The 27,118-nt window shown below is 33.5% G+C and overlaps 1 protein-coding gene across 7 annotated transcripts in view; it reads left to right on the top strand.

Annotated features, from left to right (window-relative positions):
• LOC128184046 (protein king tubby 1-like) overlaps positions 1-26,769 on the top strand; it is a 42,205-nt gene extending 15,436 nt beyond the window's left edge. For 5 of the 7 annotated variants that reach the window (XM_052853370.1, XM_052853365.1, XM_052853367.1 and 2 more), the window contains 14 exons: positions 7,088-7,138; positions 7,583-7,625; positions 8,854-9,010; positions 9,954-9,998; positions 11,513-11,668; positions 12,964-13,188; positions 20,811-21,109; positions 22,013-22,216; positions 22,591-22,703; positions 22,978-23,077; positions 23,460-23,558; positions 24,128-24,215; positions 24,528-24,611; positions 25,260-26,769. In XM_052853370.1, the coding sequence (XP_052709330.1) occupies positions 7,119-7,138; positions 7,583-7,625; positions 8,854-9,010; positions 9,954-9,998; positions 11,513-11,668; positions 12,964-13,188; positions 20,811-21,109; positions 22,013-22,216; positions 22,591-22,703; positions 22,978-23,077; positions 23,460-23,558; positions 24,128-24,215; positions 24,528-24,611; positions 25,260-25,393 (1,767 nt within the window). In that variant the 5' untranslated portion in view covers positions 7,088-7,118 and the 3' untranslated portion in view covers positions 25,394-26,769. The remainder of the gene's footprint in view (positions 1-7,087; positions 7,139-7,582; positions 7,626-8,853; positions 9,011-9,953; positions 9,999-11,512; positions 11,669-12,963; positions 13,189-20,810; positions 21,110-22,012; positions 22,217-22,590; positions 22,704-22,977; positions 23,078-23,459; positions 23,559-24,127; positions 24,216-24,527; positions 24,612-25,259) is intronic. The other 2 variants (XM_052853368.1, XM_052853371.1) reach the window with 2 other exon arrangements.
• Positions 26,770-27,118: the final 349 nt, after the last annotated feature.

Genomic DNA, 27,118 nt, shown 5'->3' with positions numbered 1-27,118 from the left:
TGCAGTGAACAACTGCAGCAGTAATTCATGTACTGTATACTCTAAAGGGGGAGGGGGTGTTTAGGGTTTTGTTTTTTTTAATGAGTTGAGTTGAAAACAATTATTATACCCCTTCTTACTTAGTTTGGGGTTCACAGTACTGAAATCACCCTGTCTGAATGACATCTATCTGTCTATCTAACAGTCAAAAATGAGAGGAATATAAAAGTTGACTTTCTTCATCATCGTATCACGAGTATTCTTGACAGTCTTGTACATGTAGTCTTGATGCAACATTGATTTTAAAAAATCTCAATGTTTAACCTGCTTTGCAAATCAAACATTTCCTCAGACATTTAATTAATATTCATGAGATTTTAACGATTGTTTGCCTTGTTACTTAAATGTCCTAAATATCAACCTTAATCAAAATCTTTCGAAATGATTGTAGTTTTAAAGGTGATTAATCAATATATAAGATGATTCTGCCACAAAGCTGGTTAAATTTCATTGTTTAGCTATTCAGTTCTTCAGATAAGGACATTATGGTATTTAGATAAAAGATTAATAATATTGAATGTTGAATTGAGAAAAAAAAAAGCTATGTTATTTTCACTGAAGACAAGTTACCAGTGCAATTAATATTTGTTATTTCAGCTACCATGGTAACTGATTCAAAATGTCCTCTCTCTCTCTCTCTCTCTCTCTCTCTCTCTCTCTCTCTCTCTCATATTGACAAACCAATTCAAACATCTCCAGATATCTGAACTGTCATGTATTCCAGTAGAGTCAATAGAAAGATATTGACAAAATAATTCAAGACCTTTACACAAAGCCTCTATTGGGTGAATCAGGCCTAGTGTTTGATCTGTATACTCATTAATTAATTAATGATCAGTGGTTAAATTTTGCCCCTCTGAACTATTAATAATAACAGATAGTTGGAGGCACAAAAAGTTAAATTCTATGTATAAAGGAAGGGAAAGGATGTGGAGCTTTGAGAGAACATTTTTTATTTTATTTTATTTACTGGTGTATGTTCTAATTGACTTCTTGCACAGATTTTTTATAGCAAAGGGACACTTGATCAAGTAGTTTGATACTCATTTTTAAAATAATTTATTTATATTCGGTTATTTCATGATTCCTAATTGTACACGACTTTGTTATCCCATATGAAGCATCATTTAAAATATATGCACACATTTTCAACAAGTTAGAGTTACCTTTCTTTATCAGAGAGTCAATGAACCTCTACTTGAAGCTGACATTAAATCATAGGATTTAGTGGCTCAATTTTTACCCAATTTAAAAATATGACAAATCATTAATTAAACCTACCAATATTCCTCAATGACAACAAAATCTTTTCAGTAAATACATGCAGTATGCACCCTTTAATTTGAATATCCAGACATATGGTTGTCTTTGTGAAAGAGCAGTCATAAAGATAATGGCCCCCTTTTAGCATTGGAGCTCAACAGTGCAATTCATTGGCAAAGCTTCTAGGCTTTCTGGCATTTCTGCTCTCTAAGGGAACTTCAGTGTTGAAGCTCAAGTCAGAGCTGGTGTGGTGAGAATTGATTCGAGCTTTTATGATAGCACAGAGAGTGAACTGCTCTGATTTGTCAATAGGTGTTATATGGTGTTGGGGGTTTTCTTATTCATTTCTATTTGGAGACTAGTGCTATTAGAGAGGAATTCCTAAGGGCTCAAGGTTTTATGTTCGCTGTTGCTGGCATGATCTTAGATAATCCATAGGTGAAAGTTGCGAATCATGTGCAAATTGCTTGTTGATGAGAGAGAGAGAGAGAGAGAGAGAGAGAGAGAGATGAAATTCTTATGTCATTTTATTTTACATCCTTTCAATGTTGTAAGGGTATATTGGTAAACAATTGTGATTGCTTGCAGCAGGGATATGGTCAAGCAGACAATTTAACATCTATAATACAACTCTTTGTTGCTTTAAATAAACCTCAGAATTAAAAAGACAAATATAATAGATCATTGCAATATGCAAGTTGGTTTCCCAGTGATGCAGACACAGGTGAATATAATATATACTATTAGCCTACATGTATGTCCTAAATGTACTAAACTTAATACAGTAAATTGCAGCAATCTTTGATTCTCTATCATTGTGAATAGTGGTAATATAAAGTGGAATTGGGAAATTAGAGGTGAAATTCTGCGCATTTTGCAAAGGTGTCATTTTAATCATCTTGGGTAGTTTTAAGACACTTTAGTTATTAGTCTCAAAAAATACATTGAAACTGACTTAATTAAAACTTCTTGATCCAACATTGCGCTCTATTTTTGATATTCACAGCTGATGTAACAAATTTTTCCCTTTATTACCGTAATCAATAGTGCTTGCTTCTTAGTCGGTATATCACAGTAAGGTTTTTGAACGCAAAAAAAATAATAAGAAATAACCACGTGGATCAGCTCGAGGGATTTAGCATTTTCTAGGCTGCGTTGATGATAGTGATTCATTGCCTAGCAACAGGTTTTGTAATTCGGTAAGTAGTAACCGTGTAAGAGACCTTAAAATATAGTCAATTTCTTTTATTGTTTTTTTTTACAGAATCAATGTGATTTGTAACTGCTACCATGTAATGTTTTGGCGAGGTTTTCTAGAAGATATTATCCAGGTGTAATAATTTCAGAATTAATGTCAGACATTAGAAGTTGAACATTCTTTTGTGAAATCTTTTTCAGTCTTTGCCAGGTTTAAGATTGACAAAATAGAGAAGAGGTATGTGCACTTATGATGTCTTGTGGTATGACTTAGTGATGAGTGATTTCCCTTTATTTGGAATGGTGCCAAAACAGTTCTGTCCCTTTGTTAAGGGCTTTGTCTGTTTTGAAGAGCAAATTTAAGTGTCTCTCAAATTTTTTACATTTGCTGAAAGCATTGGCAGATTGAATATCGGTACTAGGAAGTCCATTTGGTTGAATAGCATGTTGTAAACTTTACGAGAGAGAGAGAAGAAAAAAAAGGAGGAAGTACTTTTGTTGAGGAGTTATGCCCCCTGGATGGTAATCTTCTGTGACAATTCTTGCAGGTATAAACTTCAAGTACTTCAAGTACTGTTTTATAGTACAGAGACTATAGCCATATTGCAGACAGCATCATACATATAGAATTACACAGGCTCTATTTACATACATGTAGATAAAGATAGAGGTACCAATAAAATCCATCACTAGTATACAGCCCCAGTGTCTATTCCTTATTGGAGTTTTACAATCTTGTTTGTCGGGTTCCTGCAGAGATATGATAGGAGGAGAAGTACGTGTAATTTGTGATATGCGGGTAATTGTCGTGTAAACTCTTCTTGAGTGGATGTGTTTAGACTGAGGACAAAGATTACTATATTGACTCTGATTTCGGGGGAAACATGATTGTAGTATGAAGAGTTGGGGGGATAAATCTTCAAAATTATCTTTATTTATTTATATATTAAGTGCATACACTCTACATGTCATTGTATTTAACATACAACACATTTAGGCCCTTTTTATTTTGAATTTAGGACCCCGAATCTAGAAGACTCTTAGACTTTAGTCAAGATTTCGGTCTTTCTTGTAAATTATAACCATGATTGACTAACACTTGAAACATACAGTTAGCACCGTGATGGGGCCGTGAACTGCAATGACAGTCGAAGTACTCAGTGTTTACATTGTTATAGACTTTATGGCAACTGTTGTTCTACTAGTTTTGTCTTACATGTATATGAAATCGGGACAGCTTCATGACGCAGGTCATGTAATGGCAGACCATAATGTAGTTCATGGAAAATTTTGCAGTTTATTAATTTTTATTGGGTCTGTGAGATCTAACAGAAACCTTGGTAGACCAGGGATGCATTTTGCAAAAGAACTCACCACATGCAAATTCAGGAATATTACCAACCTCATGACTTGATCCTCAACTCACAAAATTAATATATTTATTCACTGCAACCATTTTATAAATCACTAATTGATATTATTATGTTCTTCTGGAATTCAATTCTGTTGAAACTTTGGCTATTATAGCTTATGAAAAATAAACATATTTGAGTATTTTTTTTGTAAGCAGTAATTCTTAAATTGGTAAAATGTTGCTGAGGAAGTAAAATTTTAAGGTCCCCTGCCTTTGGATAAAGTTCAAATTTGAATCCCTTGGTCAAAAGTTATTTTTTTTAAAAATTAACAAATCTGTCAACAAGTTTAAAGATTTTTGTGGGGGAGGGGATATAGATTGATATAGAATCTTTGCTTCAAAATTGGTTCTGATATATTGATATATATTAAGGATGAATTATTACTTGGCTCTCATATTGAGGCTTATCTAGACTTTTATAATCAGGTTATTAAGGAGAGTCTCAAACTTGGATTATTCAACTACCAGGTATATGTAGACAATTCAGCAGGCAATACACATAAAACATCTTGAGGGTATTTTTTATTTAAACTCGATCCCTTCTTTTGTAATGTTACTTTTTGCCATGAATCAATATGATCTGTGATAAGAATTCAGGAAGTTAAATTGTTTGAATAATTAATTATATACAGAGGTGTCACTCCCTGCATGAGTTAGAAATTCAAAATGACTGACTTGCCTATGCATGCCATTAATTGGCTCAATTAATCAATTAATTGATTTATTAAATGTAAAGTGATTACTGTTAATTATTTCAATTAGACCTCATTTTCTCTCTGTGTTTCAAGGGAATTATATTTATATATATTTACGGTACTGTGTTATAGTAAGGAATTGTTTTTATGAGAATGTGTTGATCAGACAATTTGGATATATCTTGATCTTGTGGTCAATCTTAAAAAGTGCCACACTGAGAAACTGCTCTTTCAAGAAATTATCAAAAGCTCAGCTGAGGAAGCAAGTGTGTTTAAATAAGTAAGTAAGCTTTGAATTATTCTCTATTTACAGTGTATATCTTTTATAATAATAGTTTTTTCTTACACCATGCTTTCAATTCAAGCATGTGTATCAACTAATTCAGCTATAAAGTGCTTCATTGAACTATTGATAATTATAGTTTAATTGATTATGATCAGTGTTCCAGGGTATGATGTATCATAACAAAAAAAGATGTGCAATCTGTATTTGAAGTAATTTTATGGGGGACAGAGAAGCATGTTTTATTAATGACAAGCTTTTATAGTCAAGTTTATAAATGGCAAATACATGGAATGATAGATGATATCCATGGTGGATGCATTTAGTTGAAAAAAAAAATTTAAAGTGTTCTGAATAATGCATGTCTCACAGGAGCCTATCTTCAAGAGGCAAAATACATAAATTTTACCTATAAGGAGGGCTAAGCAATTTTAGTTTTGTGTTCTCTCTCTCTCTCTCTCTCTTTCTCTCTCTCTCTCTCTCTCTCTCTCTCTGTACCATTGTGAAACAGTTTACTATGCAGTGATGGCTTCAGTATTATTTGGGATTTTATTTGGAGTCACTGTACATTTGACTAGCCGGGACTGTTCCTTGAGTTTTTGGTTAGAATCCCTCTGCATGACACGAAAAATCAGATGGAGGCTGAGGTTTGTTTCTCTAGCTCCTTAATCATGTTAATAAATTGAATATAAGCCAGGACCTCTATACGCATTACATGACCACAATCACTCCTTTCCTCTCTGGGAGTATTGTTACTTGAAAAAGCTTTCCATGTTGACTGACTTTTTCATCACAACTTGTACCGTAGTAAGATCTTTATCGTTTTGTTTTTTTTACCGATATAAATGGATGTTTCAGAAATCATGAATAAAAGTACAGTTACAGTTTTTGTTTGGAATTTAATAGTCATGTTAATATATTAACTGTAGTAAAAGTAAATCATTTGTTATAGTGACGTGTTTCAATTGAACATGATATACACATTGAAATATAACATTATATATATATTATTGTCACACCCGGCCCGACAGACCTATATATCACTGTTTTAGATGTTAATGCAGATATAAAATGTCAGCGTGAAAGTTTGGTGTGTTTTATCCTGAAAGCTTTAAATATGAATGAAGCACATTTTCGGGGAAAGTCACGGAGTAGTGTTTTAAATATTAAACTGTTATATGGGGATTTATAATGACATTCAGTGACCAAAACAATAACACGGAAATGTAATTCATAAGGGATTTGCATTATAATCTATGTGGGTGTATGTTAACAGTTTTCAATATGAAATGTTTTGAATCTCAGTATCGTCAATATTCAACACCTAGCCATTTTCCCTGTAACGTGTATTTTGCTCATCAGATGTTTTTATACATACAGTACTGTTATAAACACATATATATTAGTCAGTCACATGAAAAACAAACTCTTTATGGGGATTATTTCCAGAATTCTCCTCTTTCCATTCTGTCCATAACTAAAATGCTTTTCCTGTTTTGAATTGAAACTTGAAAATTGATTGAAACTTATAGAATTGATATGATACTTTGAAGATCGACTTAGAGAATTCGGGTTGGTTTGAATTAACTTTGAGAATTTTATTTGAAACTTAATTCATAGAAAAGTCTGTAGTATGAAACAAGATAGATCTATAAGTGCAGATTTTTCTATGGGTTTCTGAATCATATGTGCTATTTAAAGTGAATCTGTGAGTTTTTGAAAGTTACTGATTTTTCTAAAATTGGTTTTGAGCTATACAGCCACACTACAGGAATATTGATGTATCCACAAACTAAATACATTTTGCTTTTAGAATGAGGTATACAGTATTTGGAATTGTATAAAACGAGGTATACAGATTTGGAATTGTAGAGATGCTTAAATTGCATGTGAACTTTACTCCACCCCGAAAACCCTTAAGTAAAAGAGAAAAATCACAAACAAAGATAATAAAATCCTCATATACTTTAAAGAAAAGTGTTTTTTGTACATTTCTTACTTACATAACTGTCTGGAAAATTCCATGACTATAAAATTGAATTGTTTCATAACTGTTAATAATTATATTTACGTCAAGTGTTGCTGTATGCATGTCACACTCAAAAACACAATTATGAAGATGGTACATGTACAGGGCAGGTTTAACTGAATTCGTTTTAGGATATTTTTGTATATTTATAATTTTTTTTTTTCCAGATCTGATTTTGACGAGAATCATCAGTGGACAATGAGTGGTCCCCCTGGCAGGTAATTAGCAGCTAATTATTAATTAGTTAAACCTATTTAGTTAGCATGGATTTATATTAAGTACATGTTTATTATTTTTTGTTGGAGTTGCATCTCGTTTTTTGGGGTATAATATCAGTGTATAGGTACTGATAGCCACAAACTTAATCAATACAGATATTTTATTATTATCACTGTCATAATAATCTCCCCAACCCCCCAACCCCCCCCCCCCCCAAAAAAAAAAAAAAAAAAAAAATTATGTAATATTTAGTGGCTTAATCATTATGTAAAACTTAGAATAAAATCAAGGATTATAGATAAACTTTGTTGAGATGGAAAGCTTGTTTGGACAAAGGTTATGCTTTGGTAATAGCTAAACTGAAGATGCATGGGTATAATATGTTTGATAAATAATGGAAAATTTCAGTTTTAATTTGTAAGCCTTTAATTTTTTCTTCTCAGCGTTCAAGATAATGATCTTCAACAGAGGAAGTTGGACAAAGAGGTAAGTTCATCATTTTCACTGCAGACACGTGTAATTATTATACCAAGGTTACGACCAATAATCCAAAAGCGATAAATAGGTGTGGAGTTTGTAATAATCCACATTTAATGCGTGGCATGTGAATATTTTTCTACTATATTAATATCTATAATTAATATTCGGCACAATTGCAGATGCTTCGCCTATACTCATCTTGTAATTTACCGGTAACCATCTATGAGATTGATCAACTTAATATACTTCCGTAGTCAGTCAATAAATAAGTACAAGTACATGTGTCCAATGGACATGTATAAAGTATACAGGGAATAGGGAAACCCCAGTCTGATAATGGACATGAAAAAGAAATTTAGTTCTTTTTTGTTATCTGTACAGTCAAAATGTATTTGTATTACAGATATGAATCTCACATTTGATGACATGTTATACTGCCTCTATAAATAGGGGTCCATGTCTAGTTTCTTTCTAACACATTTTCAATGCAAAAAAAATGGTATGTGATTGAAGCCGCCTTATTAACCCCAAAAATAATTAAGTGTGATGAAGATAGAAAAATCTTGGGTTTTTTGGAGAATGCTCGTCTAGCTGTCTGATTTCTCCTGGAATTTTAGCCGTTATATTGGTTCTTCTAATGACTTTCTCATTTAATTGATGGAAAGATAGTCAATATTAATTGCGGCTATGTGGAAGCAGCTTCTGCCGATTTAGTTGTAATCAGGGTTGTTTTGATGGTATTGTCGTCTCTCCTCCCATCTTTTCATAAGGAATCGTATTCAAATGGTGTTCCACCATTTGACTTTCCATTTCTTCAACATTCCACCAAATGAATATAGAATATAATGTATGTGTAACTTAAGTTCAGCTCGGAGATCTGCTTTTTGAAAAATTCATTGCAAAATCTTTCTTGAGGTCCAAAATACTGTAGATTTCTTGCTTTTAAGCAAGTACTTAATTCCGCAACCATATTCTATCAAATCGCAAGAATAGAAAATAAAGGACACCAAATATATTATTATAGTTTCATTAAGTTTACCTCTGTCTGAAAAATAAAAGGGAGATTTTAAAATTGGTGAGATGTGTCTCTCACGATTTTACGGGGATATTAGTTCCTTGCATTTAATTAGGAATAAACAGTAGCCCATTGGAGAAACACTTTTTTTCCTGCATCAAAATATGATAACAGGATTTCATGAATGTATACTGATGGAGGTTGTTTTATTTTACACAGAGAAGGAGAATAGAGGAACAGGCCAAGAAAAAGAGAATCCTCCAGTCCAACATCTTACAGCACAACCCCGACAGTCGCCCCACCTCTGGGCGGCGCCAGCGCAGCGAGACACAGCCCCTGGTGGGCTCCAAACCGTCCACACCCACAAATCTCCATGGTAACGCATCAACAAACTCTCTCTGTGTGTGTCATCTGTGTCTTAGTCGTTAACCCCCATAGCTTTCTGTATGTTCAGGAAGACAAACAAAACAAAACTTGTTGGTACATTTCATATGGAGTATTCTCCTTGCATACCTAAATAATTAAATTTGGGGGGGGGGGTGTCTTTCAGGATTTAATATTAATTGAAATAACTGCTATTATTCCTATTTTGCAAACTACAGTGCTCAGAATTTATCTATTCCAATTTTTTTAAGGATTGGGGATAGGGTTGGGTGTGGTTGATTGGAGAGAAAATGAAAAAAATCTTAGTTGGATGAATAGATGGATGGGCTGCATTTAATTTTGGTTAGTGCTCTATGATTAACAACTGTGCAATATGATGAAATGTTGGCAAGTTTTGTTTTGACACTGCTGTATAGATTAATGTTGACACTGCTCATTGTGTTTAGATCAGAATCTGCACAATATAGATGTGGAGGAAATTTAACATTGTATCAGATTTGAGGAAACTAAATGAAATAAGATGTATAATTACTATGACTTGTACAGCTACTATACTTTATTCTGTGCCTCATTGCCAATGATGTCAAAGACCATGGATTTTATTTCATCATTCATCTCTCAAATATGAACTTCATTTATTTAGCAAAAATTGGAAAGTGCTAAGTGCAATTTTTTTTTTTTAGGAAAATTTAATGCTGCTCAATTAAGAAAGATTTGACCCTAAATTATTTGAACTTGCAGTATAATTTTAGATAAATTTGGCGTTCTCAACTGATTTAAAAACAGAATTGCTTCTTTAAATGTAAATCTCTTCCCAATTCTAATGAGTTGCTTAATTGTTTTTAACTAGGAGCAGGTATATTAAATTCTCTCATTCTTTCAAATTTTTAGTTGGTTCTTTCTTCATTTTCCTGTTACTTTTAATTATGATTTAGCGAAAAACAAGTCAAAAAAGAAATTACCAGAAAAACATGAGCATGGTAAGTGGCATATTCAGTAGCGCTTGCATGACCAGGCTACCAATGTATCCCCACAGCATGAGAGTGAAACAAAAAGTGAAAGTTATTACCTTAGCATGAAAGTGAAAGTTATTCCCCTGAGCATGAAACTGAAAGTGAAAGTTATCACCCCCTTCCCTACAGCATGAAAGTTTCTATAACAACTAACAGTAGCTAATACAAATCATATTTGTTCTTATTCCTGTTTGAAAAATAACTATGATTCCTATGGAGTAATTTAATACTCCTCCTTTGACAAAAGAGTGTTGATACGGATTGGCTTTTTAATTCCGTTATGTAGCAGGATGCCTGTTGAATTTGCCAGTTGATATGTTAACCTTTCAGTTAAAATAACAACTCACTGAATTGTCTCTATTAAAACACATGTATGCTTGCATGCTGACATGGCATCTCTAGAGAATCCAATGCAAATATAATTCAGATATGCAAATGGTGTCAGTTAGAGTTTGAATTTCTTCATCTATACCCCAAAAAGGAACAATCTGATCCTCTTTATTTCTAGACACCCTATCACAACAAACTGTCACTGTTGCATGCCATGAGAGCGCAGCGATTGACTTACATGCATATACAAAAAAAGGACCTCAAATTAAAGCCCAAAACAGGACCGCTAAGGCCTTTTGTTCCACTGCAGGGCAGCTGAGCCGGGCATGTTTATTGATGTATTAATGAAGTCTGCATTAATTTTCTGTCTGCCATTAATACTGCACCTAATCAACTGGCTAACATTTCATGTAATATGATGTAACTTTTCCATTGGACTTGAACAATTTTGACATTTGTATTGTATTGCGACTGATGAAATTCTGCCATACATCATGTTAGTATAGTGTTTAAATATATAGCTTTGTTATCTGCCTTCAGCCCTGTAAATTTTCATTAGATGTGATATGGTAGCCAAATTATATATGCGTCTAATTTTAGTTTGCTGTCACATAGTAGGCTAAAGATTATGACAGACAGTAATTTCAGTCAATGCCTGGGGCTTAATTGTTCAAATACAATTGAATCAAATGCAAATGTTCTGTCATTATCTTGCTAAAAAAGACTTTCATAAAGTAAAAGTTTTTTAATTGGTTAAAAATTTTAATGAACTTAAATGAAACTTGAACTAGATGTCATATTGAAATTTCATCAAGAGTACTAGTGGGTACACATTGACACAGAACTCATCATACAGTAAAATCATTTGAATTTGTGGGGGCCAATTTTTGTGGATTGTGGGTGTTTGGATTATTTGTTGGGATGTTATTTAGTTTCAGAAAGAAAGGTAACTCTTTCTAAATTTGTTTTCATTTAATTAAGATATAAATTAAGGACAGAGGGCTACCCACGAAAGCCACAAAAATTGAGCAACCATGAATTCTAATGATTTCACAGTACATTATAGACTTTCTCCAGTAGAAGGATCAAGTCTTGCCTTAATTTTGTAATTAAATATAATTAAACAGTTTGCAAATTTTTTTGTTTTACAGAATACATTGGTCCATATCAGGACGATGACGAAGTCCGAGGCCCATCTCCCAACCTCCGACGGAACGACAACTCGTACCCGATCCTCGGGGTTACAGAAGGCAGCTGTAGCGATGATGCAGACAGCGATATACAGGATATACCCATCATGAATCAAGGTAAAACCTCCGTCTGCCAGTACATGTATGCCAAGTTTTAACTCGATTGGATTAGGATTATGAATTTCTGCTAGAAATGAAATGGAATATCAACACTAGATTAATGTAGAAAGATTTTTTTTTGGAGGGGGGGGGGGGGGATTTGATTTTAGTAAAGAAGGGGAAGAATAATTTTGGGATGTGTGTAATGGAATAGGTAATAAGTATCTTGTTGACATTAACGGAACAGTCTACGGTAGAAAACAATGAAATGAAGGTCATTCATGAAATCTTTCCTCCAGGTTTATGCAAGCTTTCAGATTAATTGCTTAGTCTTTTAAGGATATTACATTGCATCACTCTCAATGATATTAATTGTATGTCAGTTGGCAGAATGTATAAGCAGTATGCACAAGACTTATATATCAGAGCGTTGTCTGAACAGAAACAAGAATCAATATAGCTACACCTGTTATCTCTGAGTCTAGTACCAAAAGTACTAGACGGCGCGAGTTATTCGAGATTTGTGCATTACAGATACCAGTTGGAAAAATATATCTCGGCCTTGCCTAGTCTCAGCTTACAAGTTCAAAAGAGATATATAGAGGCACGAATTCATGACTTATACATGCATTAATTTTCTGGAGTCAAGCATCCAAAGCACTATATTAGATTCTACTTAATAGAAACCCATGGATAGAAGCATTTTTTTTGGGGGGGGGGGGGGGAGGGGGGGTGAGATAGTGGGATCATTTTTTAGAGTAATATAGGTCTGTTAACAATATAAAAGGAATAAGAACAGTAACTCATGCAATCCAGTTTAGTAAATTAAAAAAGATATTTTCTAAAGAATGAGTTTTATGTTGCCTAGTGCTATAATAGCGATGGTGTCGGATATATAAAATCCTGTGTTATGATATAATGCGACATTATTTAATTTGTGTATTAGATATATCTTGTATGATGCCATCAGATGCATGCTGGTTAAATAATCTTTATTATTTTCTTGGTAGTCTCTGAACCCCCCTTGCTTTATATGTTGTGCATGAATTCATAACTTCAAATTATTTCCTGACATAATAATAATTATATATTACATAGTTACATACAATCAATTTTATTAACGGAGCAAACCAGTGGCTGGAAGGTTACGATTTTTTTGTCAAAATTGAGACTCAAGTTTAGTAAATTATAATGGATTCATTTAGTTTGAAAAAACAAAGATTTTTCAAAAACTTCTTAAAAATTGTGAAGTTTTGGCACCCACTATTATGATAATATTTTTATCACACAATCATCTCCAAACACATTTTAAGGTGAGGAGTCAAACAAACGGAACAAAGACAAAAAAAAGAATGCGCCCCCAAACTCTGGGGGTGGAGGGCATTGGACCTCCCTCACTCCAAACACCTCATCCAGCTCCCTCACAAAGAAATCGCGCTCCAGGTCCCGCACCCCTGATATCACGATCACGGGGGCGGAGGATCGGCAGCAGGATGATAATGATTCTGACGTGGATGATATCCCCATGTTGAATGCAGGTACAATCCCCGAAAAGCCTTATTCCGTTATTTTCTTCCGCGGTGTCTTGTTGCGGGCCAATACGCTAACATGTCTTTTTTGTAACACGTACTGCTAGTTGTAGAGATTTGATTGTTTAATCAGTTTTCCGCTGTTGTTTGTTCGGTTTTTCTTTTTCCTCTGTTAACTTTAATCGTTGTTTTGTGGGAGAGGAGAAAGGGACGGATGATTGACAGAGATTATGGAGTTATTTTTAAGTTTTTCAAAATCAAACATTTTTATTCATTTAGAAATACAATGATTTGAATTTGAATATTGTAATCTTTTAAATTCACACTCTTAAGACTGTCAAATTTATGCACTTTACAAATGCAAAATGATAAACTTCAAAAAAAAAAGTAATGAATCCATATTCAGACTTTGTAAAGATAACTTTGAAAAGAATTCAACAATTAAAATCAAAATCAATTCAGACCTGAAAAAGACTTGAATACGACTTAAAATCTCTGTTATCCAAAGGAAACTAACAATTTATGGTGAGAGGAACTCTGAGGGCTAAAGCTACTAATATAGTTCAACATTGTTATTTAGGGCATTAACACATTATTGCATGCATTAGGTGCTTTATAACTTGTAGAAAAAGTAGTATTTATATGTACTTTGTTGTTTGCAAAGGCTTAGATTGAACTAATTTAGTTCAATTAAATAGTTTTTGACTGCTTCAATTGTATTCAGGAACATTTTATTTTTGAAACATTTTTGACCAACTCTTTATATCTTAATATGATTAAAATTGTAATATTTTTTCAGTTATGTATAAAATTGAAACATCAAGTAGTGAGTAGGTTTAAAAATGATAGATTGCATCAGTTAGGTTTTGAATTGAAATATCCTGTATGTATCCACTTCCCTGAGTTATAATGAGTTAGATAACTACATTATAATATTCATTGAAATTCTAAAATGTTAGGATATTTTTTTTTGCATTGGATATCAGTATGGGTTGATATCACATTTATTAAATATTTATTAGATATCAGGAATGTGATGATATCTGGGATATTCTATGGATATCAGCAATTAGATTCCTTTGATGTATCTGCATTCTTCGTCTGATTACCCGATACTGTTGTATTTTGATGTCTGTCATAACCCTTTGCCTTATGTTGTGTTTTGACACCAGCTGCCATGTTCCATGGATTATATTCTGGCCTTTTCCTTAAACTGATGTTTTATTATCTTTCATGCCCATTGATTTTGTCTTGGCCTTTGGATATTGTGATTTGATATCTGGTATGTTTCATTGATTTTGTTTTATCGTGCTTTTTGGATATCATCATGATTTGATTTATGAGTCATGTTCTGTGGTTGCCTGTCGAGTTCTTTTGCTTTATGATTAATTGTTGCAGCAATTTATTCTTTCAAGTAAACCATTTTTTTTGTAAGTGTCAATGCTGTTCATCATTTTAGTAACATTATACTGTAGAGAATTTTTTCATTGAATTTGTAGATATCTACATCAATTTCTATCGCTATTGTGATATATTATTATATTATAAGAATATACACATCATGTTCAATTAAGAATTATTGTGTTCAGTACCATAGGCTCTGACATTGAGATCAAACCGATGGTTGATAGTTCAATATAAGCCTGCTTTGTTCAGATTTTGGCTGTGAGGCGATATCTCTGATATCTAAGTGTCATGTTCAAGAATACCCACAATAAGAGACGTCATATTTCTTCATTAACCTGACAGTGGGCAGTATCTCGGAAGGTCAGGAAGTTCATACAGCATTCCTGCCTATGTGGTCAGTGTTACAGGTTAATCTGTGTCTGGAATTCCATGCCATTAAGTGAAGGACATTGTGATATCAATGTTGACACACTGATAATAGATAATTACTGGTCTGGTCTTGGCCAGGTCAGACTCTGCTAACTTCTTCTCCCCCCCAAAATACTTTTTTCTACAGGTGTGTTTCAAACCCCTTTCATTTACCTGAAAGTACTACAAGGTCAGTTTTCAAAGATGTAGCATGTTAATGGAAGTTTTGGGGTTACAGGGATTAGAAAAAAAAAACCATGGATTTTATTTCTGATTAGTTGACCTTAAAAGGGGGTGGGGGGGGGGGGGGTGGAGGTCACTTAGGTGCTCTGTATTTCTTTAGGTGGCAGGGGACAGTTTTTTTGATACAATTCATTGTAGCCAAGGGATGCATGTCTTCGGAACTCTGTAACTAGAATTTCCTCAGTTCCCATTCAGCACAAATACCTTTAATTTACTCTTTATAAGGCCAGTCACCAATTTCTGAAGAAAATTACTAGTCAAAACCTGTAAAATTCTCTACATACTGGTTTTTATGAGATTTTGACCCTTTCATATTTTGCTAATTTTTCATGATTTTTCAGCTTTTTAGACCTCCCCCAGCTAATTCCCTGCAGAGGGTTGACCTTCCGTACCGCGTGCATGTTGCACTATCACATGTCAGAAACTTACCAGTGTATAGTTTACAATGTCCCATCCACCTACTTTTCGTGTTATTTTACCTCCCGTCTGTAACTTGCAATTTCACTGTGTAAAGTCAGCACAACAGTCATAGCCGCAGGTTTCGCATTTTACTTCTGATTCTCATGTACCTAACATAAGGGGCCTACATATTGCATATCAATTTCAACAAGAGACACCCCTCTAACTAATGATAATCATTAAAAATCATTTCATGAATTTTAGCAACACTCATAAGCCTTCAAGTACAGCAACTCTCAATTTTACAAAAATATTGACGGGTGCTTTATTCGAAACTGTCCCTTGCTACCTTTAACATACACTAACATTCTCTGAAAAGTCATCTTGTCTTAAAATTAAAAGGCTTATGCTATTCTGAGAAAAAGTACACCACATTTTGACAATTCCATTGAGGTTTAAGAAAAATATGGCCATTTAAGTGAACCCACCATTTCCACTTTCCTCTATTTAACACAGATTCATAGGGTTCTCCATAAATAAAGCATCTTTACCTAATCTTTTAGAGGTCAACTGTTGTTCAACCTCCTTAAATAAGAAACCTTATTCAAAACTACATACATTGGCTTGATATTATTATGATAAAAGCATCACATCACTTAGAAATCCCTCTACATGTATACCCTCCCCCTATCTTTTGATTTTCACAAGAAGGATCAGTTTGAACACTTTAACCTAATATTATGAAACTTTTGGCAGTTTCCTTGAGTCATTTCTTACACATATTTAAAAACAACCAACACTGATATCTAAAATTGATCTTTTTTTGGTAAATGGATGATTTGTAGCATTTTTATTCAGAAAAAATCATGTCGCCCAACATGTGATTTCTTGTTTTCATGAAAAACTAAGCCTAAAATCATATTTAGTGGATATCTTACATATTCTGGTTTCTAGTCTCCTTTTAACTTTGCTAAATTAGTAAGACCTACAAGTGTGATGTGTGTGTTTAATTAAAATGAAATTCAAATACACCCGGGTACCTGGGGACGGATGAGAATTCCATGAAAAATGTTCAAATTTTACATGTTTTTCTACATTTTTGATGAATATATACAATAAAAGGGTAAAAAATATGTTGTTTTTTATTCATTTCAAGAGTAATTATCATAGCAGATGTTATTTCAAGGTCAAATGTACATTTACATATCCTACATGTAATGGTAATGGAGTCCATTGGAAAGAGGGGGTGGCTTTTTCAATTCTGTAAATACATCTAAAATACCATTTTTTGATAGGAAGGAGCAAAAACTTGAGTTTTTTGACATATTGTATACTTTGATAACTGCATTTGTCTACATGTAAAGTTCACTTGATATAAAAATATGCTGTTTAAAAAAAATTGGGTGATATAAGTCAGGTGGCTTAATGTTATTTCATAAAATCAGACAGCAAAATGGCTGCAAATTCATAAATTTAATGATTTAATTGATAAAAACTGTTTTAAAATATTTATTCTTATCTCAGTAATTAACTTAAGCCTATTAATTGTCATCAGGATAGGAAATACCTACTCTCTTAGCCAATTTACTCTAGTGGTGGTCATTCTACACATTTAAGAGGGAGTTACTCCCCTTGAATATTTTAGCTAATAAATCATGTAATGACATCTATAGCCAAGAAAATCATCCATTTTCACAAAATGTATTACTTATGGTACAAAATCCACTCAAAATTACAGTTAAAGGAGAAATATGAAAATACCATGTAGTCTTGAAGGTGGCAGGGGACAGTTTTTTTGATACAATTCATTGTAGCCAAGGGATGCATGTCTTCGGAACTCTGTAACTAGAATTTCCTCAGTTCCCATTCAGCACAAATACCTTTAATTCACTCTTTATAAGGCCAGTCACCAATTTCTGAAGAAAATTACTAGTCAAAACCTGTAAAATTCTCTACATACTGGTTTTTATGAGATTTTGACCCTTTCATATTTTGCTAATTTTTCATGATTTTTCAGCTTTTTAGACCTCCCCCAGCTAATTCCCTGCAGAGGGTTGACCTTCCGTACCGCGTGCATGTTGCACTATCACATGTCAGAAACTTACCAGTGTATAGTTTACAATGTCCCATCCACCTACTTTTCGTGTTATTTTACCTCCCGTCTGTAACTTGCAATTTCACTGTGTAAAGTCAGCACAACAGTCATAGCCGCAGGTTTCGCATTTTACTTCTGATTCTCATGTACCTAACATAAGGGGCCTACATATTGCATATCAATTTCAACAAGAGACACCCCTCTAACTAATGATAATCATTAAAAATCATTTCATGAATTTTAGCAACACTCATAAGCCTTCAAGTACAGCAACTCTCAATTTTACAAAAATATTGACGGGTACTTTATTCGAAACTGTCCCTTGCTACCTTATCTGTGTTGTAAAGGTAAATGGTTTTTGTCAGAGTCCAGGGTCATTTGGTTTGACATTCTTCTCATAACTTCTTGGTTATTATTTTGATATTTGACCAAATTTATTTCCTTCACATAGTTACCTATTCTTTCTTGTTTGGAAAGTAATGGATAATTTTCTGAAGGGTTGTTAGGAAGGAGGAGAAAGAAATAACTGTTGTTATAGTTACATAACTTCATGATATTGATTGTCTGTTCCGTCCCCCATAAATAAAAAAAAAAATACAAAAAAAAAACATAAAAGAAGTCTTATCTTCTGTATCCTTTGAAGCTTGTCTTCAAGAGAAAGATATTTAGCGTAATGTAATTAAACGTTAGATGTGGTCTGTTCAATGAAATTTGGACCGCCAATGATAAATGTCCTTGATAAGGCAAATTATCAATGAAAAACAAACATGGAGATGTTTGTCGACTTTCTGTCCACATTAAAAGCGAACAAATCGTATGTGTACAATCAGTTGCTTGTAAGTGTGTGTCAGGGTATATAATTGTACTTCATTAAGCGCGTATTGTCTTTTGTATGTCATTGTTGTAATTGGTCCGAAAAATATGATTAAAGGGCTGTATCGAAAGAAGTTGGTTTGACAAATGGCTAAAGAAAGAGTTTTTTCTGCAAGATGACACACTGTGACGTAGTGTATTGAATTGGTTCAAGGAGCATATAAACTGTTAAAGGGATTTCTTCTGGGGGGGTTTTATTCTACAGTGCTTCATTTTTTAAAGTCAAAAATTGGCAGAGGATCCGTAGGTTTGTTTTTTTTATATTGATCTACATGTTATGGCTTGTTCGTCCTGTTTAATATGTGATCAGAAATAAATTAAGTGAAATAACGTTGGAAGAATAAGATCACCGTTATCACAATTTATTGATGACAAGTTGTTTTTATTTTCCCCTCGCGTGGATTAATTGAGTGCCATTGATCCTTTCAATTTATTTTTTCGCTGGAATTGATTCACTAATTAACAGGAAATGGCCCAGTTCTGAACTCTTTCCTTCGCTTGTCAAAGAAAGCGTCTTGCTGGGAGAATATTTAGACCTTGTTTTTTCGCTGTGCATGTGTCTATATTTGTGTGTTTGTGAATTTAAATTTTCACCTCATGAACAATTTTATGGGGGAAAATCGTTTGGAGTGTGTGTTTACAAAACAAAACAACTATGGCTGAGTCGTACCCCCTAAGTGGGCAATATTCACCCGATCACAGGAACCCTTATCGAACAAATGAAGCATTTCATTTCGATCCGGATGAGGAGGAAAAACTTGCTGGTCATCTAGAAGGTATTATAACTAGGTTTTTGCTCAATCGTTTTATCTGAAACTAGGTAGACAGTATGTCTGTGGTTTATTTTGGAAAAGATGTGAAATATCTTGACGTAATGAAAGTCGTGAAAGCATTTGAGATTTATGTGTACCAGCAAATTATACAACATGTACTTGCATAAAAGTGCAAGTAAGCTATTTATAAAGATTAAACTTTTACCATATTTATGTTTGCTTGCATGCATGTATAGAAAACTGCATAAATATTATTAAATGATACATGCATTGCTTTCTTTGATGATCAAAGCTTTAAAGATACAATATGCAACTGTTTGAAGTTAAATCTAGGGTATATGAACATTTCTTTGAGATAAAAATTCAAAGAAAGATGAAAATAATGAAAAAAGAAGTTTAACTTTAAAGGTTGTTGAGACCAGCCACCATTGCATTATAAAATGAAATGTTGGTTGAAGTAGGCCATCACTTATTAGAGGATTCATGAAATAAAGTCAAAGCGTGTGTGTGGCGTTCTGAAAGAAGAACTCATGCAGGCATTCCATCATCCGCGCATAGTACAAATATCGACAGATTTCGTTGAGTTGACAAATGTCGCTCCGATCAATGCATAATAATTAAGCTCCCCTATTTGTCATGGGAGAAAAAACATCCCTGCCGGATAATTTTGTGTCAAGATCAAATGGTTTGATACAACAAGAGGAGGACAGAATTTTCTGTTCAAGAGGGAGGTCATTGAATTGATGTTGCAGCTTCTTGAATTGTGCACATCCACATTGTATCATAATAGCTGTAGCGGTAGAAGCATTCACTGCTGGGCTGGCAGCTTCTATGACAATTCTAGCACATGAAATAAACAAAATTCTCAGCACTGTTGCAGCAGTCCAAATGCGCATGATTATTTTTATGATCATCATGATATGTTTTTCGATTTCAGATTTAAATCCTAATCTGCTATTTCTACATTTATTCACATCTGTAGAAAGATTTTAGTACATTAATTGATTTTTTTTCATATATTCTTAGATATATATACATACATGCATGTACTTTTAGTGAGAAAAAAAAAACCTTTTTAAAATATTGTAGATATGATGGTGTTTTCCTTTCCTAGTACATGTATTAATTTTATTTTCTTTTAAATTCCATTATATACTAACATTTTTATTTATGTTTTTCTTAATTTATTGTTAAATTTGGTTTTAATTTTACCTCTGATTAAGCTGCTAGTAATTATGAACTATATTTTCAGTTCAAATTTTGATTTATTTTTTTTAATATTTTATTTTGTTTGAAATTCTGATATGTGTTAAAATTTATGGAAAAGATGTAACCGTCATAGAAATAGCAACATACTTTAAGTACACTATACTTGTATATATTAGGTTTTTTAATATCTCTAAAATTTATTAATTTTAGAAATTTCATTTCAGAAACCTCAAACAAATCCAACAAAGCCCAAAAGCAGAAAAACAAAAAAGAAAAAGCGGCCCCAAATAGACCCGCGGCACCCCCCAGCATGGGAGGTGACCGGTCAGGTGGGCGGTCCCCAATCCCTCCAGTAGCCAATCAGAAACAGCGAAAGAAACAGGGCAGCCAACCAGTGCAGGGGTTCCAACAGCCGGATGAGGATGAGGATGACGAAGATGTGGATATAACTAGTGTCCCGATAGTACCCGCCAAGTCCCCTAGTAGCAAAAATCTCAAACAAATGGCCCCCTACAACAATGAGGTTTGTCTGAGTCAATAATAACTCCAAAATCTTCAATAAAATGTAATTTCTTCAGCAGCAAATATTTCAAACAAATGGCCCCCCCTACAACAATGAAGTTTGTCTTATTCACTAATTGCTTAATATATCTGCAATAGCAAAATCTCATACAAATGGCCATCTACAAGAATGAGGTTCACCTTCTCATTGATCTTCTTCCTTAATTTCTCAATTTCAATTATTGCCACATGCAACAGAAATATAACAGAAATATTAATCTCAATTGAAACAAATGCAACCCCACCCCTTCCCCACAACATTGAGATATGTCTTTTGATTTGCATGCTCAGTTTTGTTAATCTTTACCGTAATTACAATTCAATTTAAAGCATTCTCATTGACCATGCTTTGTTGGTTTGTAGTGAAATCTTAAATTTTGTTCACTTAACCATTTTCTTTTTGAAAAAAAAAAAACAACCCTAGTTTGATGAAAAGAAAAATGACGGCCATTGATTTTTTTTAAAGCAGTTTTTAAACTTAAACTCTAAGGGGAAATGTAACACTACACTGAATGTATATAGCTATTCATCCCTCCTCATCACCTCATCCAATAGGAGAGCAAAGACCAGGGGGGTCAAGAAAGGGAATTAGATAAGGTTTATCAGCTGTTGGCTTATTGAACTAAATACACAGATTAAATGCTTCATATCAAATCAGTAGTTTTAATCCGACGGGATATTTGAAATATGTGTGATATTAAGAAGATCACATCAGCAGTTTTTAATCCAGCTTGATATTTGAAATATGCATCGTATCAAGAGGAGCAAATCTGTATCAGTTCTTCATTTATAAATGTTAATTATTTTGTCAGTTTCATTTTGGTAAGGCATTGGTTTTAATTTCTTTCTTTTTTAATTTTTGCAGAATGACGATCAAGATGATGGAACAGAGGGTGCCACAGCTCGAGATTACTCGCCCGAGCTCACCGAGAATCTGGACGACTTCGTACTGCGACCTGCACCACAGGGTCATGTGATGAAGTGCCGAATCACGCGTGACAAGAAAGGCGTTGATCGAGGAATTTATCCCACATACTTCTTACATCTAGAGAAGGAAGATGGTAAAAAGGTAAGCACAGTTTAATCTTTGTTGTTTTTAGTGCATTCTTTAAGACTAAGAAATTTCTAGCATGGCAATTTGACCTTGTCCTGTGTAGGATGTGTATATGTACTATGAACATTTAGAAAATGCATGATAACATGATGCATAGAAAATTTTTCATCAAGTATCGTCTTTCATAATTATAATTGATTTTAATTAATTTTTGGTGAGCTTTTCATCTAAATTAAAGTTTTTAAAATTATATCCTTTTTCCTAAATCCAGAAGCATAATAGAATTACATATCACACATTGAAAAAATGAAACAAATCCTGGCAGTACTTTCAGTACTTTCATTCAAATTGTACACTTAATTATATCTTTTCGACCTTATGTGTTACAGGTGTTTTTACTGGCGGGCAGGAAGAGAAAGAAGAGCGCCACCTCTAACTACCTGCTCTCCACCGACCCCACCGATCTGTCCCGTGGAGGCGAAGCCTACGTCGGCAAACTCAGGTAAAAGTTCTCTCCCTTCCTCATCTTAGGAACCCGAAATATGGTGTAGTCATAATTTAGAACAATAAAAGTGGTTCTTCCTCAGCCATAGAGCTCATTATTAACTGGAAAAAAACTTTTTCTGTCAAGACGAATTCTCTCCCTTTGACAAAGGTTGTCAAGGATAAGAGTACTCTCCCTTTGTTATCCCAGAAACACTAGCTACTGAAGAATGGATATATTTTTATTGAACTGATTCAAGCAATACTCTTTACTTTGATTTTGGATTTTACAGGGCCAACTTATTAGGAACCCAGTTTACATTGTTTGACAATGGTGACAATCCAAAGACAAACTATGAAAATGCCAGGAAGGAATTAGTAGGAATTATATATGTAAGTGACTTGAAACTTGATAATGAGAGAGATATTTAAATTAAGGAAACATTTTTTTTTGGGGGGGGGGGGGGTCATCAATTCCACAATTTTGTTCATATATGTATAACATACTGCACAATATTTTAGATTTGGTCAATGACATATGCTTTGAGAAAAGCGCTTGACCTTATTTCAAAGTCTTTTTCAAATACATGTATATTAATTGGTCTAATGGAACAGTGAAAAGTTGGAAGCTTAAGAGCTCCAAAATATATAAGTGAAAAAAAGAACTATAATGATTAATCACCTCTAATTGAAAAAAAATTCCATTATAAAAATTGGACAAGAAGAGCTCTGTCATGTTATATAGTTGTGATATGAAGTTGTTGGTGTTTTACAGGAAACAAATGTACTAGGATTCAAAGGTCCCAGAAAAATGACCATCATCATCCCGGGGATGAACTTGGACCACGAGCGAGTCGACATCAAACCAAGATCTGTAAGCCACTGCGTCTTTATCAGTTTTTGGTTCATTTATATAATTTTTAAGGTGGAGAATTTTGGTTCCATCTAATTTTTTTCTTTTTTGAGCTTTCTGTATTTAAATTTGTTTTCTACCTATGCCAGTCCTCTCATCACGATTATACTTTAGGAACTAGTTAATTAAGACAGATATTTGCCTTAATACTTTTCATTGGGTGTGTTATTTTAATTTCAAGACCACATTTGCTTTAATTTCACTCGTCAAGCAAATGTGTGGTGTTTATAATGCATTTGAAACGGAAGGAGCAATCAGTGATGAGTCAAGTTATTATATATTGAATCAAAATGGCCATAAAAAGAGGAGTGCTTATGGCCTGACCTCTTGGACCTCTAGAATTAGAATATTATTTTTATGTTATGGAAGGGTATTCACGTAAAGCTGAATGTGTTCTTTTCTGTTGATTTTATGTTTTGAGTTTCTGTAAATATTTCATGGACCATTACACCTAAATTATCTATGGCGGCAGTAGAGAATGGAGAGAGCATGGCTTTTATTGATCTGTGGACTGTTTTGTTTTTCTGTAGGATAATGATGGGTTGATTGACAGATGGAAGAAGAAGAACATGGAGAATATTCTGGAACTTCACAACAAGACACCTGTTTGGAATGATGGTATGGATGGAGAGAGAAAGACCTAGTCCTTGAAAAAAATATTTTTAAACAAAAAAAATTTTTGTATAGGTTATGTATGGAGAAGCAGAATTGCTTTGTATTAAAACAGATTCGAAGAAATTTATTTCTAAATTTGAATTATCACTGGGCTTCCTCTTAATGTTATATATAATGTATTTACGAGAGGCTTAAGAATAATCCATTATATCTTACCATAATAAATACAATCTCAGAATAAGCACTAAAAATGTTTGACCATCTTCTTGCAGTTGTTTATAAAGATGGCTATTTTTTTGTTTTCGTTTTGTACAGAGACCCAGTCCTATGTGCTCAATTTCCATGGCAGAGTCACCCAGGCCTCGGTGAAGAATTTCCAAATAGTACATGACAATGATGGTAAGACTATTTCCTCTCAATCTGCTGATGTATGAAGGGACTGTCTCAAGGGATTTTGTATGAAGAGACTGTCTTAAGGGATTTTGATTACAAATGAAGGGATTTAATCATGCTGACATTTTTATTGCTTTTTCTATCAATCTTAATTTTTTAGGACATTTTTTCATTTGGAATGATGATTGATGATGACAATTAAGTCTCTATTTGATATTAAAGCAACAAATGAAATCTGTAAATTTCCAGATATTGAGAGACATTATGATATTATACAAACTTCCTTATCTTAAATTAGATGGGACTGTTTAAAAACTTCAAGGTATCAGAGTATTTGAAATATCGAGGGTAAAATACTGAAAACTAAGTGGTTGAAACTTACAAATCACTTGAACATACCCACTGTATTCGAGATATCAGTGTTCAAGCTATCAAAGTTCAACTGTATGTGTATGTTAAATCATGTAACACGGGTATTAACACAATTTGAGCAAAAACAGAAATACTTGTAGTGTACCGATATTTGGGTACCATTTTCCTAAAAGGAAATTTTTCTTTTTAATAATCAAAGATGGATATTTGCCTTAACTTACCACAGGGTATTGACAAAATCTAAAGATAAGTTATCCTGAGTATCTCTTTTTCTCTCTTCAGTGGAGTACATCGTAATGCAGTTTGGCCGCGTGGCAGAGGATGTATTCACCATGGACTTCAACTACCCTCTGTGTGCCGTCCAAGCGTTCGGAATAGCCATGAGTAGTTTTGACAGTAAACTGGCCTGTGAATAGCCCCGCCCCCCCACCCCATCATTAATCCCCACCCACCCTCATTATAATCACCGCTCAAGTCCATCTTTGTGCAGATCAACTCTATACCTTGTAGTGGAACAATTTTGGTTTTGTGTATGGGAGCAACTGAATTGAGTTTTATGAATATAATGACACATATTTTAGCTTTCAATTAAATATTTTTATAAGTAAAGTGAAGCAAAGAATATTTTTTTTTGAAATTCTGGATAAACAGTGTCTTACACTTTTTTGGGTAATTTTTTTTCTTTTCACAAACAACTGTGTTCAACTTCACAAGCTGTCGACTCGTTTTGTGTTCATATGTTAAATAAAGTAGTAGATTTTTCAGTGTGCACAGTTCAAGTTGGAAAGATAAAAAAAAATGAAATACATGATGATTTGTCACAGACTGTTCCACAAGCAACCATCACTGAGCAATTCCTTTTCTTTCAAATGAATGAAAAAGACTGTGTCATTTTATTGTTTTCTAAGAAAATTAGAAGAGTTTTTTGTGAAGTGTAGAATGACCATTACATTGCGTTAAAATAGAATATCAGCATCAAATAAAAACGAATGTATTGTATTGATATATGAAACATTAGTGATGTTGACCAAAAAATATATCATATTAAATAGTGTTATTTTTCTGATAGATTATTTATATTTTGATTTTTTTAAGAGAGCTAGGTTTTTGTTTGTTGAATCATTTTTAAATGGTGCGAATGTAAACATGAGTAAGTATAAATGTGGTATGTCACATGACCAATCTCAGAAATTTGATGTAATTTCCATGTTGATTTAAGTCACAATGTTGTATATGAGCATTATAATATGGCCACATGTATCCACACTGTACATGTAAATATTGATAAAATTTACATACTTGAATATTCAAGCTGTTTTGCATCAAATTTTCTATGAATATTCATGCTTTCTTTTGAATGAAATATCCAATGAATATTCATGCAGCGTTTTATTAGCTTAGATGTTGCGATTTAATCATTTTGTTGTACAGATGCATCAGTTGTATTCCTATGTACAGTACTATTGTGACTTTAATTTCTTTATTTTCCGTCCATATGCATATCACATGGGCATTTTCCAAAGGTGAAAATTTGCCACACGTTGCCATAGGTGGCAGTTAAATGGTTATATTTTCCCCCCATCAGAAAATCCTCAGCTATAGATGGGTTTTTTTAATATATATGAATGTGGTCGTGTTGTGTCAAGTCTTAAAACAAAAATCGACATTCAACATTACTGGAGTATTTAGTGACTATGTTTTAGGAGAGAAATGTGAATGTTTTGTATTCAATTTTGTTGTTGTTATGGTGTTGGCTTTGCCAATTGTGCAATCCTCTCTATGTTTTTTTTTTCTCTCTAATCCTCCACATCCCACCAATGTAAACGTTTAGACTCAAACAAGCTATGGCTTTAGGTTGAAATCTATTCACCAAATGTGCTATTGAAAGCCCATCATAACCTTGTCACAAATAGGTTGCCCCCGTATGGCAGTTACAGACTAGAACTAATGCAGGGAAAGTAGGGTAGTAGAAATATGTGTTTCGCCCTTTTTTCTGTGAAAATGAAAGTATGATATGATTGCTTGTTATAGAACATTAGAAGATTTAAAAGAACTGACAATTATTTTAGCAGCCGATTGCAAAGCTGTTATTAGGGGATTTTTCTGAATAATGAATATTTATAGTGAAATTGAGTGAGTGC

This window comes from Crassostrea angulata, chromosome 5 (genome assembly GCF_025612915.1).
Source record: "Crassostrea angulata isolate pt1a10 chromosome 5, ASM2561291v2, whole genome shotgun sequence".
Classification (NCBI taxonomy): Eukaryota; Metazoa; Mollusca; class Bivalvia; order Ostreida; family Ostreidae; genus Magallana; species Magallana angulata.
This window is presented reverse-complemented; position numbering and strand designations above follow the sequence as displayed.